Source organism: Rhinoderma darwinii, chromosome 3, assembly GCF_050947455.1.
Source record: "Rhinoderma darwinii isolate aRhiDar2 chromosome 3, aRhiDar2.hap1, whole genome shotgun sequence".
Lineage (NCBI taxonomy): Eukaryota > Metazoa > Chordata > Amphibia > Anura > Rhinodermatidae > Rhinoderma > Rhinoderma darwinii.
This window is the reverse complement of record NC_134689.1, coordinates 127596674-127612257: the sequence shown is the minus strand read 5'-3', so window position 1 is coordinate 127612257 and position 15584 is coordinate 127596674. Positions and strand designations below refer to the sequence as shown.

The following is a 15584-nucleotide window of genomic DNA, read 5'->3' as shown; positions in this document are numbered from 1 at the left end:
CAGACTCCCTTTAATACTTCAGCATAATAAGACATTTCTGAAAATTGTATGCTTCCCACTTTGTGGGAACAGTTTCCGGAAGGCCCTTTTCTGTTCCAGCATGACTGTGCCCCAGTACACAAAGCAAGGCACAAAACAAGATCCATAAAAGCATGGTTGCTTGGGTGAGTTTGTTGTGGAACGACTTGACTGGCTTGCACATGGCCCTGACCTCAACTCCATCGAACATCTTTGGGATGAATGAACTAGAATGGAGATTGCAACCCATGCCCTCTTGTCCAACATCAATGTCTGACCACACAAATGCTCTTCTGGATGAATGGGCAAACATCCCCACAGGCACACTACAAAGTTTTATAGAAATCCTTCCCAGAAGAGTGGAAGTTATTTTAGCTGCAATTGGGGGACCAGCTCCATATTAATGCCTATGGATTTAGAATTAGATGACATAAAAACTACTGTAGGTGTAATGTGTAGGTGTCCCAATACTTTTTGTCCATATAGTGTATCTCTGTTTGTTATAAGTCACCTACTCCCAGAGGCAACTTAGTTGAACTATACTTTTGGACCATGAGAAATAGTTCTGCAGTGTAAGACTAACTTCACATGTAGCGTAAATACTGTAGGAATTTCGAACCTGAATTTCCATGCGGAAATTCGACAGTGTTATTGCAAGAGAAATTGGCATGCTGCAGATTAAGAATGTACACCGCAGGCCAAATTCCACTCGTCTTTTCTGCAAATTTTTTCTGCAGCGTGTGGATGAGATTTGTTCAAATCTCATCCACTTTTCTGCTATGGATTTTCATTTGCAGAAGTTTCTGCAACAAAATCTCCTGTGTGTGAATCCACCTTATGGGCCGTGTGGGGAAAACATTGTGTTTTTTGTGCCGTTATTCTAGGCATTATTTCTGCATTTCTCCCCCAAAAACGCTGCAGGCAGATATTAGCTGAAAGATTATAGTGAAATTTAGAACGCACTACAAACAATGCTTTTTTGTTTGTGGTGTTTTTCTCCACTTTTGGTGCATGTTTTTGGTTAGTGGTGTCTTTTTTTCAAAACGCAGCATGCTCTAGGCATGGTCTTTTTGGGGCTTTACTCCATATGCTCCTCTATAGGGCTTGAGAAACGTCAGAAAAAATGCTTGCTACAAATGTAATGAATAGGAAAACATGCCACTAAAAATGCTTGTAAAAAAAAAGCTATGAAAAATGCTCCAAATTCATTTTTTTTTACAAGCAAAACAAAATGCAGTAAAAAAAAGTGTGTGAAGGCGGCTTAACAGAAGTAATAACACTCACACTAGAAGTATCCCTAAATAGAATATAGGCAGAAGTCCGCTAGAATATCATATTCTACTGACATGTCTCAGATCTGAAGCCAAGTGATTACTAAATATCTCATTAGTAAGATCTCCACATTACATCCTGTATCATCTGTCCTAAATCTATTCACCTGGGGTGTGATAACTGACATCTTTGTACAAAGTAAAATGAGATGATCTTTGATCTTATATACTGAGAGATGCAAAGTATAGACTGGAATAAAACATGTAAGTCTCTATCACACGGCAGTATTTTGGTCAGTATTCTGCATCAGTATTTGGAAGCCGAAACAAGGAGTGGAGCATAAGGGTATGTGCACACACACTAATTACGTCCGTAATTGACGGACGTATTTCGGCCACAAGTAGTGGACCGAACACAGTGCAAGGAGCCGGGCTCCTAGCATCATACTTATGTACGATGCTAGGAGTCCCTGCCTCGCTGCAGGACAACTGTCCCGTACTGTAATCATGTTTTCAGTACGGGACAGTTGTCCTGCAGCGAGGCAGGGACTCCTAGCATCGTACATAAGTATGATGCTAGGAGCCCGGCTCCCTGCACTGTGTTCGGTCCACTACTTGCGGCCGAAATACGTCCGTCAATTACGGACGTAATTAGTGTGTGTGCACATACCCTAAACAGAAAAAGTATATTGGATAGATTTGCGCCTCTTTACGTATTATAGACCCATTCCTGGTTTTGGCTTTCAAATACTGATGCAAAATACTGCCGTGTGAAAGGGACCTAAAGTTAATATCAAGACTTATTGGTATCTCTACCTCATGCATAATATGATAACTGTTAACAATACAAGAACGCACACCCATTTACGAAAATGATCAGTTCTGTTTGAGGGAAATTTGTTCTTTTTGGTGATAACAACTAAACAGGATGCTTTCAATTTTACTTGCAGAAATGCAGGAGTGGCAACAATTTTCATTGTCGCATGTCAGAATACTGGTCAGATGGAAACAAATTGTACAATGCATAACAATCCCCATGATAGAAAACCGCTGGAACTTGCAGAAATCCACACACTTGTTACAGAAACAACCTCATTCAGATGAATGGAACTGATTTTCAGAAATTTCAGCCACAAAATCTGGCGCATTTGACTGCACCCTTAACACCGGCTTACTTTACTTCTTTTTCTCACATAAGCAATTTTCATTTCAAATAATGGGATGCCCCCATGTGTTTCAGACAAATACACACATATACTGAATATACTGTATACGTTAATAAAGAGGTTGTCGGAGACGTAGGGATGAGCGATGACATGCCGTACATCCATGTGACTGCTGCAGCCAATCACTAGCCTCAGCAGTGATGCTAGCATGTATGGCTAAGACCAGTGATTGGCTGCAGTGATCATAAGGAGGAACGGGCCGTCATTGTTCTAGGAAAATAATCAAGGACCGGTGGGGATCACCTGAGCATCGACGCTGGCGTGGCAGGGAATTTATCAGGTAAGTATTGTTTGATATTTTATTTTTAACATATCCTGCAGCCTGTTTGATGTTTTAAAATCTCAGACAACCTCTTTAAGTCACATTACTAACATTAAACATGGCTGCACAAGCAAAAACAAAGTAATGTGAGTATTACGTTCTTAGGTGGCATCTTCTTTGAGGCAACAACATTATCCAACATATTGGTCCAAACATTGTGTGAAAGTGGGGGAAGTGCTCATAGCTTCCAACCAAGTGATCGGTTTCATTTTCTAAAGGGTCTTAGAAAAATGAGAGCTGGAATCTGATTGGTTGCTATAGGTAACTGCTGCACTTTATGTGTGCGCTGGTTTTTCGATACATCTCTCCTTGTATCTTTATAAAAGACTTTGCTAGTATGGTAGGAAATGTATCTCAATTCCAGAAAACATTCACAAGTCCTGCCGCAGCAGATGTCACCTAGTTTTAACACTTATTATTCCATTAACAACCATACAACATGCCTCACCTTATTGAATTGTTTGGCTAATCTGTTCAAAATCTCTAAGAATACTGAATTAAAGTCCTTTTATACAGTACAATTATAATGGATAAGAGCAGAGATTAAGTGTTACAAGACCAGCTATTTGTTTTGAAGAAACATGAACAGCATTTAATATTGGTTTTTGCCCCCTGGCAGCGCTACAGCAAACCTCATAGACTTTACACAATATTTCATACCATTAAATTGAGATGTATATATCAATTATAGTAACTTTCATTCTGATCCTGTCCAAGTTGCACATTTAATGTTGTTTCCTCAGCATTGACCTATAGTTTGGCTCCCTATAGAATGTGCTTCCTATACAATGCCAGCCACAGTGTGCCCTCAATATAGTGCAAGCCACACTGTACCATCCATATAGTACCAGCCAAAGTGTGAACCCATAAAGTGCCAACCACAGTGTGTCCCAAAAAACTAGCCTCAATGGTCACCATTTCCAGCCACAATGCTACCATTGGCAGTCACCATGCCCCAAGTGTCAGACACACAGTGTGTGCCACCATACAATGTCAACCACAGTGTGCCCCTCTATAGTAACAACAACAATGTGCCCCCCTACAATGTCAGCCACAATATGCCTCTCATACAGTACCAATAAAAGCTAAGCTTTTTGGTGTCTACCATTGCCTGAAATAATGCCCTTCCCTGCACCCAGAGTTTCAGCCACAACCCCTCTACCCTAGCCCCCAGTACTTACCATTTGTGCACATTTCCAATTTGGTCTTCTCTTACTTGCTACATGTAAGTGGCACATCCCTAACTTCCTCCTTTTGTGCCTATGTTCCTATCTGTAACAGATTGCTTTTTCACTAATGCAGACATGTCATGAATATTTGTTTGTGTATGTTATTCATCCCGTTAGAATCAGAAGATGACTACGAATTATACAATTGAAATGAAAACATTCAATGCATAAAGAGAGTTCATGGGACCCACTACATAATAGCATAGTAAAAGCAAAGGGCTGTACCAGTATTGTGTTACCCATGAATAAGGGTCCTATACGGCCCGATATGGGCTGTGAAAATGAGCGCAGATCAACAAGACAGATCATTGATCGGCACTCATTTGCGCCTTTCACAATGATTGGTTATGTTTGGAAATGAGTGATTGTTCCTATGATCATTAATTTCCATGCATTTCCATCATGTCAGAGGCATATGTCCCTGTTTACACAGGGACATGTGCTGCCGACAGCGATAATATTTAATTTTGCATAAATGAGTAGATCAGCACATGAACAAGCGTTTGCCTGATCAATGGCCCTTGTAATGGGGCCTTAAGAGTATAAAGTTGATAGCTCCACAAATACCTTTTATTGATAACCTGAATAGGTTGAAAATGTAAGTTAAGGTATTACTGAACTAACAACTTCCCCCTTGTAGATCAGCATAAAACACATTTTATGGATATATAAAAAATATGTGGACTATTTAATGTTATGGCTCTCTGATATCTTTGATGTTATAGCTCCCTAATATTCTCAAAATATAATTTTTTTCTTGCCAATGTAGTGGCATTATAATATATTATGATAGACGTAATATCTTTTGTAGCATCTGGTTTGGAAAACCCATTTTTAAATACTCTATTAGGGAATTAGTAGAGCAGGGTACCCTGTTTAGGACCTCATCTATTAGCCCCTGTAAAGCGGCCACAAAGAGCAACTTTGGAGGACTCGGCATGTACATGCTTTACACAGACAGCTCTTTGATTTCAATAAGAACTGTGTAATGCTTAATTTCGACTTATGGTGGCACTGCAGGTGAAATGTACACTTTTGCTCATGCATTAAGACTACAGCTTATTACTAGGGGCCCCAGGAGTGGGACATTCTGTTATCAGCTTATCATTGAGGCATCCTTCTAACAAAGAGGAATTGTACAAAGCAGACATTTTCCATGAAAACTCCACTGTCCCTCCTTATGGTTCTGATCGGCAAAGGTCCCGGAGGGCGGACTCGAATAATCAAACATTGATGGCCTATTCTAAGAAGAGGCAGTCAATGTTAAGGTCCCGGAGGATACTTGAATCAGCTCATGTAGGCAATGTTTACTGTTTTTCTTGTTTGTCACATTGCCTATGTTTGCCTGAAAGCCAGCATTAAAACATGTAATTTATAACTCTTACTGCAAAGCATTCAGCATGCAGACTTTCACATCATATATTTACATTGTCGATTAAACAGATTCATTTGTCAATAGTTTAATGCTACATACAATTTGTCCCTGCATAACTATAAAAAAGCCAAGCTAAAATTAATAAATTCATTATAACACTCATCTCTCGTTCTAACAATCCACTATTTTTGTCACAAAGATCACAAGACAAGTAGCTTGTCTGAGCTACTTGGTAATTACATCAGGGCATTTATCAGAATAGCTGTCATGAAATAGTGAATTTGGCACTTGTCTCCGCAGCACCTGTCATAAAGACTAATAAAGCAGACAATCCTTTTGACGCTTAAAACATCTAAATATAGTACTAAAAAAAGCTTGTGAAAACACAGCACTGTCCCTTCTGTAGACAAGGTCTTTCTTTTTATATTTCAGGATCTACTTTCACTGACCAACAAAAGACTGTTCATGTAGCATTATCCTGCGAGGGTTATGCTATTTTATTGTGCTTAACGTTGTGTGTCTGCATTTGTCTAATTGACATAATAAAGGATTTTTTTGTACTTTTTCAATTATATGGTCGTGACTGTTTTTTCCTTCTTTGGTTTGATGTAGCAGGTGGAAGTAGAACTGAGGTCACAACCCAGACCGTCAAGACTGGGGTGCAAGTCAAATGGCAGCAGGATGGAAAAACAGAAAAGACAGTCAGCCAAACAGAGCACACAAAGCGCACAGTAATCGTTGATAATAAAGTCACCCATCAAGAAGTGTTTTCAGCTGTGAGTGGAGATTCTAAAGCAAAAGTTGGCCTTAAAGAAGGTATGAATTCACCCCCCCCCCCCGCCCCACACGCACACACACACACACACACACACACACACACACACTGATTATTACCCACATTGATCTCTTTAAAGTGTCTGTTTTTAACACCATTACATAATTTATATGTAGTTTACAGGAAAACGGAGTCGTTTTGTTAAATGTATGAGATTACTTTGCTTGTACTGATTCTGAGATGTAGCACAGAGCTGAATTCAGAATACTGCAAGTTGTTATTGGAAACAGTCAACAAGCTTGCCATCAGACACATCCCTTTTGAATTAGCTTCCTATAAACTAAGATTAAACTGTTATTTTGGTAAGAAAGTGACAGTTTTACCATCAGTTGCTGAGCGGCTAATTTAAGTGTGACTACCAATATGGCTGCAGTTCCTGTTGTCACTTTGCAAAAGTGACCCCTGCAACAAAACAGAAATATGCCAATTTCTATGAAAGAGACATTTATTGCTCTAACTTTTGATTCACTAACAAATAGTTGTTTTAGTGAACGGTAGGGGTCTCAGTGCTCGGACCCCGATCGAACAAAACTTCTGACATGTTACTATGACATGTCAAAAGTCTTTTAAAAGTTTAGTTACCCTTTAAAGACAAATTAACTGGTGGTACTTATGCGTTGTCTGGTTTAGAAGACTTATTTTGAAAATATCCTATTAGGGAATTCTAAATAAATAATGGGAGTGGGGTTCACTGTTTGGTACCATCATCTACTAGCCAGAGTGGAGAACGGCTACAAAAAGCGTCTCTCTTTCCCTGGAGGACCATGCATTATATGGATAGCCTATTGACTTAAAGACAACCCTGAGAAATACTTTATTTCCCCAGTGGGGGTGCTGCAGGTGAATTGAACACAGGTCTCTCCTCTGATTACAACTGATTGCTAGGTATCCCAGCAACAGAACACCCTATGCTCAGCTTATCATCGAGGGAACCTTCTTATAGAAGGAGTGTCCAAAATGGACAACCCTTTTGTCTTACTGTGCCCTTGGAGTAATTTTGAAACATTGTCAGTCCTGAGAAGATTCACCACTGTTCTGTTTTCCATGCTTTTTATGCTAATGGCTCTCTCTGTGGCTCATGGAGTCACAGAGCACTAGAAATTGCTTCTGGAAGTTCCTTTGATCATGGTAGTCTTTTCTTGTAGAGATTTTGTCTACTACTATGTAATATGTTTTAGATGTTTTAAAGAAAATACTACATATCAGTTTGAAGGATCAGAAACCATTCATTGTGGCAATTATGACATTTTAGGGTAAGTTCATACGTGACATTTTGGTTTTTTTATGCTGTGGATTTTGCTGTGAATCCACGCTGTGTTACATACCAATTTTGCTGCAGGTTTGCTAAGGGTGAAATGGGTCACAAATATCATAAGTGCCCTCTGAATGCAAGTGTGGCAAATCCTAGATGCTGTATCGCTATGAAGACATTATTGGGGTATTGCCGTGTGTAACCTGTTGACGCAGAGTCATACTGTATCCTGGCATTATGACTTGGCATATGTATGCCATGTGTAACATATGTTGCTATAAGTTGACAGTATGCTGACAGCACTAACACAACTGCTGTCAGCAGCTCACCGTCATTACTTACTGTCATATCTTGTCAGCACAGACAGCATTCTTTTTTCAGTGAAGCCAATAAACAGATAAAGTTACAGAATAGTATTATGAAGTGCTATGAAGTCACAATAACACAATGCCGACTATTTTTAGTAACTTAAAATAATATTGCTATTGTTATTGAGCCCCTCATAATCAATGAAAGCATTGGGGAAATTTGAATCACGTCAGAACATGTTCAAATGTCAAAATCAGGCTGTACCTCATGACTTTTTTTATATGCTACGGACCCCACTTCCAAACAAAATTATCACAACCATAATCCCCAAAATAAATACACAAAAGTATACATTGAGATTTGCAGGATCTGCAAAAATCCGTAAGTGTTTGACATATAGGAACAACGGGTTTTTTAAAGGAGTTGTATGAGATTAGAAAACAGGGCTTGACTTTTCCAGAAACAGCAGCTCAACCCCATTCAAGTGAACAATGGGCAAAAGTGGAACTTTTTTTCTAATTTCATACAATTATTTTATGCTGTACCATCCTAGAATAGCAAATACATTTTAAGGGCACTATTCACCCTATTGAAGATCAAGTTGGGATGAGGTCTGGAATTCCCATATCAAGCCCAGTCCATGCACTCTTTTTTTACTCTTCTTAACCACTGTGCCAGCTCCTCGATGTCCCACTGCCATTACCACATATTTTAGGCTGGTCACCAACATGAGGTATAACAGCATTATTATTATCTATTTGGTAGAACTAGTCAACCATAACTTGTCTACAACATTCAAATGACTCCCTAAGGATAAATTCCTATCTGTAAAAAAAGCTCAGCGCCATTGACTTCCACTTAATATATTCTGAATATTTCTTAGTTTATCTTCCAAATATATAACTTCAAATTAGAAGTACAGCAAAATCAATTTAAAAGGCACAGAAAATGGACATAACATAAACCCTAGAGGAAATCTTCTGGGAGAAATAGCTAGAGATTGCTAACGTGACTCACTTTCAATAGAATTATTTTACTTATTTACCATATTTATAGCTGTTTGCTGGGTCGGCTTCTTTTTTAAAACGGGTCTGTCTTGTGCAGGCAACCCTGATCAGCTGATCACTACAAGTCCAGCTTCAGAATCCCCCTTGATCAGCCGTTATTGGCTTGGAAAGCTTTATGTAAAGGATTTGCCAGACACAGCTTCTGTGTCAACGCCCGTGGGCAATCAGTCTGCACCTGCTCCTATGTCTGTGAGACTGACTCCATCTTCCACCACTCAGGATGGCAGGCTTAGGAGTGGGAGAGCCTATCACAGCCTGGCCAGACGGAGCTAGTTACCGCCAACTGTCTATTTATACCTGCCTTTCCTGTTCCTCCTTTGCCTGTGATTCTTCTATGCTAGTTTCCTGGCTTGCTGCTGCTGCTTGTACTACTCATCCTCTGCTTGTTATTGACCTTGGCTTTCTGACCACTCTCCTGCTCAGCGTTTTGTACCTCGCTCTCTCCTGGTTTGACTCGGCTCGTTCACTACTCTTATTGCTCACGGTGTCTCCGTGGGCAGCTGCCCCATTTCCCTAGCTTCTGTGTACCCTTGTCTTTTTTGTCTGTCTTGCACTTACTGAGCGTAGGGACCATCGCCCAGTTATACCCCGTCGCTTAGGACGGGTCGTTGCAAGTAGGCAGGGACTGAGTGGCGGGTAGATTAGGGCTCACCTGTCTGCCTCCCTACCCTGTCATTACACTTTAGCTGGCCATTCATGGAATATTACATGCCAGCCATTCAAATGAATGGCCCACCAAGTAATACATGGATGGGTCCAGTCTGCAGAGCATGAGCCAAAGTGGAGATTCCGAAGTAAAGGTTTCCCATTGACGTCCATATGGCTGCGTAGAGTCTACGGAAGAGATAAAAACCATAATACAATAATAAACTTGAACCAGTAATTGTAATGGTACAGTATAAATCAACGTAATGGTGGGAAATATTCTCTTCCAGTAGGAGAAACGGGAAGAAGGAAGAAACAGAAAGGAAGGAATACACACTTACATTGGTGAATACACCCTAAGTTATTCATTCATCTATGTGTTGTTCCCTCCTCTCTTTCTTACTGCCTTAATTTTTTCAACAAGATACAATATTTTGGCGGCAGAGGAAAAGAGAAAGAAGAAACAAAATCAGTCCGATTTTTTTATCCATGTTGGTATATTCTGCCATTTTTTAACTAGCCACTGTTATCGAAGTTAAACTCAGTACTTCAGTTACTTCGTGACACATTATGTAAGGTACTTCACTAGTGGGCAAGCATGTACTAAAAGGTCCAAGGTGTATGCCGGGCTGGCAAAAGTAAGAGGAGTGCTGCAATTTTTTGCCATTTTCATGACATCTATTTTGGGCAAAAAAAAAACTTGCCAGTTCAACTACTAATGTGGTATTACTAAATAACATTCCCCTAATATTACACTAAAAATTACTTCTGGAAATTGCTGTTATTGTTACAGTTACAAATACAAGTAACTGCCATTTCATTATTTGAGTATTATTACGTGTTAGTACTGCTAAGTGGTTTGCCAAAGGACATTACTCTTACCTCATAGGTATTATTGGGTCAAAATTTATGTTATCTATGTTTATAAAAATAGAATTATAAAGTTAATGTACTTACACATAAAATATGTAGTATGCTATACTTTTCTTATGAAAAAATGTGAAACAGCTGCTCATCTGAATTAAAATATAGGATGTATGGAAAAGCAAGATTATTCCTGATATTTCATGAAGAGTTTTGGTTATTAATATTAGATTTTTGAGCTGAACATATGAGCAAATATATGTTTTAAAATTATAAACTCTTGGTTACAGTGGGAAAACGTAAAGAGAACAATGTAATTCCACCACCTCCTGGAGAAGGTCAGTATACATAAAAACTATGACATCACTGAATTGAATTTGGGTGCCATTGAAATCAGTTGCTTTCCAACAAGTGGTTTGGATGCTTTCCTAAGCTCACTCGTTCCGACATTGGCGGGGTCAGACTACACATTTAATGTTTTTAATAACGCCAGTGCTTTAGGTTTTTTTTATAAGCTATTTGCGTATTTATCAAATTGGTATTATACTACTGAAGTAAAGTAGAGACTTGAAGATGTATATGAGTATAGAGTTTTGGGCATCAAAGTAAAAACTACAATAACTGCCTCCCTCTGTTTACCTCCTATTTATTTGCTAAAGGTAGTACTTCAACTTCCCAATTGCAATTCTCTATAAGGCTAGCAGCACAGCGACTTTGGGAGCGACACAGGGTGCATGGCCAAAAATCGTTGTAACTCGCTGACTGAAAGTGAATGTGGTCATAAAACCAGAGGAGATCCAGCGATGAAGATGTAAATAGGAAAAACTAGGTTTCCATTTTATTTAAATACAAGAACAATGCTTGAAAAACACCAGGAGGAAAGGACAAGGTGGTGAAATGCGGCAATAGATAGCCTACGCGTTTCAGGCACTGGCTGTGCCCTTAATCATGGCTAAGTCACTCGACTTAGCCATGATTAAGGGCACAGCCAGTGCCTGAAACGCGTAGGCTATCTATTGCCGCATTTCACCACCTTGTCCTTTCCTCCTGGTGTTTTTCAAGCATTGTTCTTGTATTTAAATAAAATGGAAACCTAGTTTTTCCTATTTACATCTTCATCGCTGGATCGCCTCTGGTTTTTTCTTCTATTGTTGCCGTGTGCCGTCGCGGTCGATCCGGGCGATTACAAACACTGGAGTGTTTTGACTGGTGAGCTGGAGGTTTCCTCCCCATTCCCTTTTCCATCATTATTTTTATGAATGTGGTCATGTTGCGACCTGCAAGTTGCTGCACCCATGACACGAAAGTCATAAAAAATACAGCAGGTTTGGATTTCTTGCTACTGTTGTGTCGCGGTAACTTGCAGGCCCATATTCCCTTTCACTACTTGTAATGCAGGTAGCGTTTCACAGCGATTTTTGGCCCTACCATGTGTCATGCCTAAAGTCACCGCCCTAGCCTTAAGGTCTAATTCACACAAACATATTTCTTGTCTGTCCGTTTTAACAACTGACAGCACACTGACCCATTCAAGTCAAGAGCGCTATGTGTTTTTTGCAAGAAACTCAATATGCCCTATTCTGGTCTGTATTTGCGGACCAGACTCACCGACTGAAGTCTATTGGTGCGTGAAAAAAAACAGACAGAACATGGAAAACATCCATGTGCTGTCCGTCTTTCGTGGATCAGTTGCTAAAGTAATGCAAAAGTGAAACCAGGAATTGCTTGCAGAGGAGAAAAACTGACGAGAAAACAGATGACCCACGGAAATCACACAGATACAACACTGATATTTATATGGATGAAAAATTTTCTGTTTTTTGCAGATGCAAATCGGACTGATGCTGAGGAATTTCCCTACTTAAAAACCCAGTTTATCCACTACAGGTTGACATTTACAATGAGTAGTGGAACAATTTTGACTAACTTGTAAATACTTTAACAATATACCCATGGATAGTATTGTACTGTATTGTAAATTTAAGACTGCTATCTTCTGAAAGAATATTTAGATCAAGTTCGGTACTAAAGAAATATTTTCCGGGCAAAACTCATAATTTGAGGTTTGCTTGTTCTCAGGGCTCTCTCTCCAGCCCTTAATTATAATCTGCCACAGTGGCTCCACAGTGGCTCCATTCTATAAGGGTATGTGCACACGGCAGCGTCCGATACGGTTGAACTTCAGGAGAAAACAGCTCCGTAATTACAGACGTAATTGCTCGTCCTCGCATTTTGCGAGGCGTCATTGACGGCCGTAATTTAGAGCTGTTCTTCATTGAATTCAATGAAAAACGGCTCAAATTACGTCCAAAGAAGTGTCCTGCACTTCTTTGCCGAGGCAGTCATTTTATGCGTCGTCGTTTGACAGCTGTCAAACGACGACGCGTAAATTACAGGTCGTCGGCACAGTACGTCGGCAAACCCATTCAAATGAATGGGCAGATGTTTGCCGACGTATTGGAGCCGTATTTTCAGGCGTAAATCAAGGCATAATACGCCTCGTTTACGCCTGAAAATAGGTCGTGTGAACCCAGCCTAAATGTCCACCACCTGGGCAAAACTGCCTCTTATCTGGAGCAGGACTTAGAGTAGTGTGTGAACGCCCCAATGGTGATTATTTCTTTAAGGTTGCAAACATGAAAAGCCTACTAGGTTCAAACTGTTGTTTATTCCATATCTAGATGAAGAAATACTCCGATGGTAGACATAAAGTTCTGACTGCTACAGTATGTTTGTTTCAGGATCTATCTATCTATCTATCTATCTATCTATCTATCTATCTATCTATCTATCTATCTATCTCTCTTTCTATCTATCTATCTATCTATCTATCTATCTATCTATCTATCTATCTATCTATCTATCTATCTATCTATCTATCTATCTATCTATCTATCTATCTATCTCATATCTATCTATCTATCTATCTATCTATCTATCTATCTATCTATCTATCTATCTATCTATCTATCTATCTATCTATCTCTCTTTCTATCTATCTATCTCTCTCTCTCTCTCTATCTATCTATCTCTCTATCTCTAGCATCTATTTATATTAGCATACTGTTTTTTTCATTATGTTAGATGTTTTTCCTGTGCTGTGATATTGGAGACCCAACATTAGTTGAAAAATCCCAGTGCAAACATTATTGTGATGCAGTGATAAGACATGAACATGCCTTTTAGGTTGTCACACATAAGATGACATCCATCTACAGAAATGCCCTATTGACTAGCAATTTTTAGATATCTCTGCACTATAGCTCTTAGACTTTAAAATAGTTTCTAAAATTAAAAAATCTATAAATTTAGGATCAAAACAATATTTTGCAATATACTTCTTTTACAGATTCCACTATAATCTCCCATGCAGTTTGGTACATTCCTCACCGCTCCTGTTATCCCTGTGAGCACGCAGAGGTGACATCCATAGTCACATGACTATGGACTAAATTTTACCACCTGATAAGTTGTCACTATGCACGTAAGGACAACAGGAGCGTTGAGTGACGCAGAGACCAGTAATGGAGGATTGTAGAGGAACTGAAAATGTAAGTATATTGCAAAGTTTGTTATTTTGCAATTAAGTCACAATTAATATATTTAAAAACCTTAAAAATGCCTTTGACGTATGGTTTAGTTTACAGTTTACTCCAATGATTGAAAAACCAAATGCCCAGTTCTCTTATAATCAATTCTAAACTCTAATTTCCTATTAAGTTTGCTAGATGCCTTACATTTTTTCTCAAATCTTACTATGCACTTTTGCGACTATCTGGTGATCTCAGTCATATAACTTCTGGGTTGTCCAAATCATTATCACTGTCTTTTCCATGAAACGCGTGTGGTTATGAAATAAAATGACTGTTCCTAGGGTATCATTGGCTGGTGAGCATGGTATACATAATCACTAACAGGTTGCACAACTATAGCATAAACTAACAAACCATTAGAATATATTGTACATTTTATATCATGATTTTTTTATTCTTTTATTGCAATGTAATTCTTGAAACTTGGTATACAGCCTATTAAAAAAAAATTCTTGCATTACACAGAAAGATACTGATATATTCAGGGTCAACTACACATAAAACTTGCCTTTAGCCAAGTTTCTAAGGCTTCATTCATGTCTGCGTTCAGTGTTTTCGTTGCTCTGCTCCATCATAGGAAGCGCCAGATCCGTTGTATGACGGACAGTAATAGCGTCTGATGTAAGTCATTGACTTTAATGAGTTTTGTCGGGGGTTTCATCATGGTGTCCTTCATTTTACCGGACAAAATAGCGCAGCACGCTGTGTTATTTTGTCCGTCATTTTGGATTGGATCTGGGACGGAGGCCCCAAACAGAGTCTCCGACGCAGATGTGAATGAAGCCCAATAGACACCTCCTCTGACTGTGGGGGGCAGCTCTTTGGCAAATATACAGTGCACCCCTGCATTGTCCCATTTACAATTTGGGGAGGAGGCTGTGTCAGTAACTCAGGTAGCAAAAAGTCTGTGTCTTAATTTTTGAGAAAGAGCATGGTTTCCGCAGGCATATATGTTATCCTATGGTCTTTGATAAATTTTATACTACATAATAAAAAGGGATATATGAAGTAAGGCTACCTAAAGCTATTTTAAAAGCCTACGGCTCTATTGTTGCAAGACACAGTACTAAACACTTAGCCATTGAGCTACCTTTATGTACTGTAAATACAGAGCATGTTTTATTTAAAGCACCTAAATATTAAAAAAGCTGAATTTATGATATGAACAACGTAACAGTTCTCACAGTTACTTCATTTTCTAGATAGTAGTGAATGAGATGGACTAACAAAGTGGTAGTTGCTAAAAATCATAGTAAAAGCACTGTAAATGATGTGCACAATTGACACCTTAAAGAGAAGGTCCACATTCGCAACCAATTATTTAAAATGTTCCAATGCATCTAAAAATGAGAATTAAAGCACCTTTGCAAATAGACTTAATATAAATTCTCCTAGCATTTTGTGTCTACAGTTCGTATGCAGACCTATTTGTCTCCATGGTAACAGACAACTAACAAACCCTATTTAGTCTGATCCTACAGTCTTACTGCCTTCGAATTGTCCCCTACTGCTTGCTTACCTACCAAATACCATGTATGTAGGCCCAATGGAAATCAATATGACTGCAGGATCAGACTA

The 15584-nt window shown here is 39.1% G+C and overlaps 1 protein-coding gene across 1 annotated transcript in view; it reads left to right on the top strand.

Annotated features, from left to right (window-relative positions):
• The window catches only part of MYBPC1 (myosin binding protein C1), a 121543-nt gene that overhangs the window by 7259 nt on the left and 98700 nt on the right, over nucleotides 1-15584 (top strand). Inside the window, exons 2-3 of the mRNA XM_075859389.1 lie at nucleotides 6054-6257; nucleotides 10704-10751. Coding sequence (XP_075715504.1) covers nucleotides 6054-6257; nucleotides 10704-10751 — 252 coding nt within the window. The remainder of the gene's footprint in view (nucleotides 1-6053; nucleotides 6258-10703; nucleotides 10752-15584) is intronic.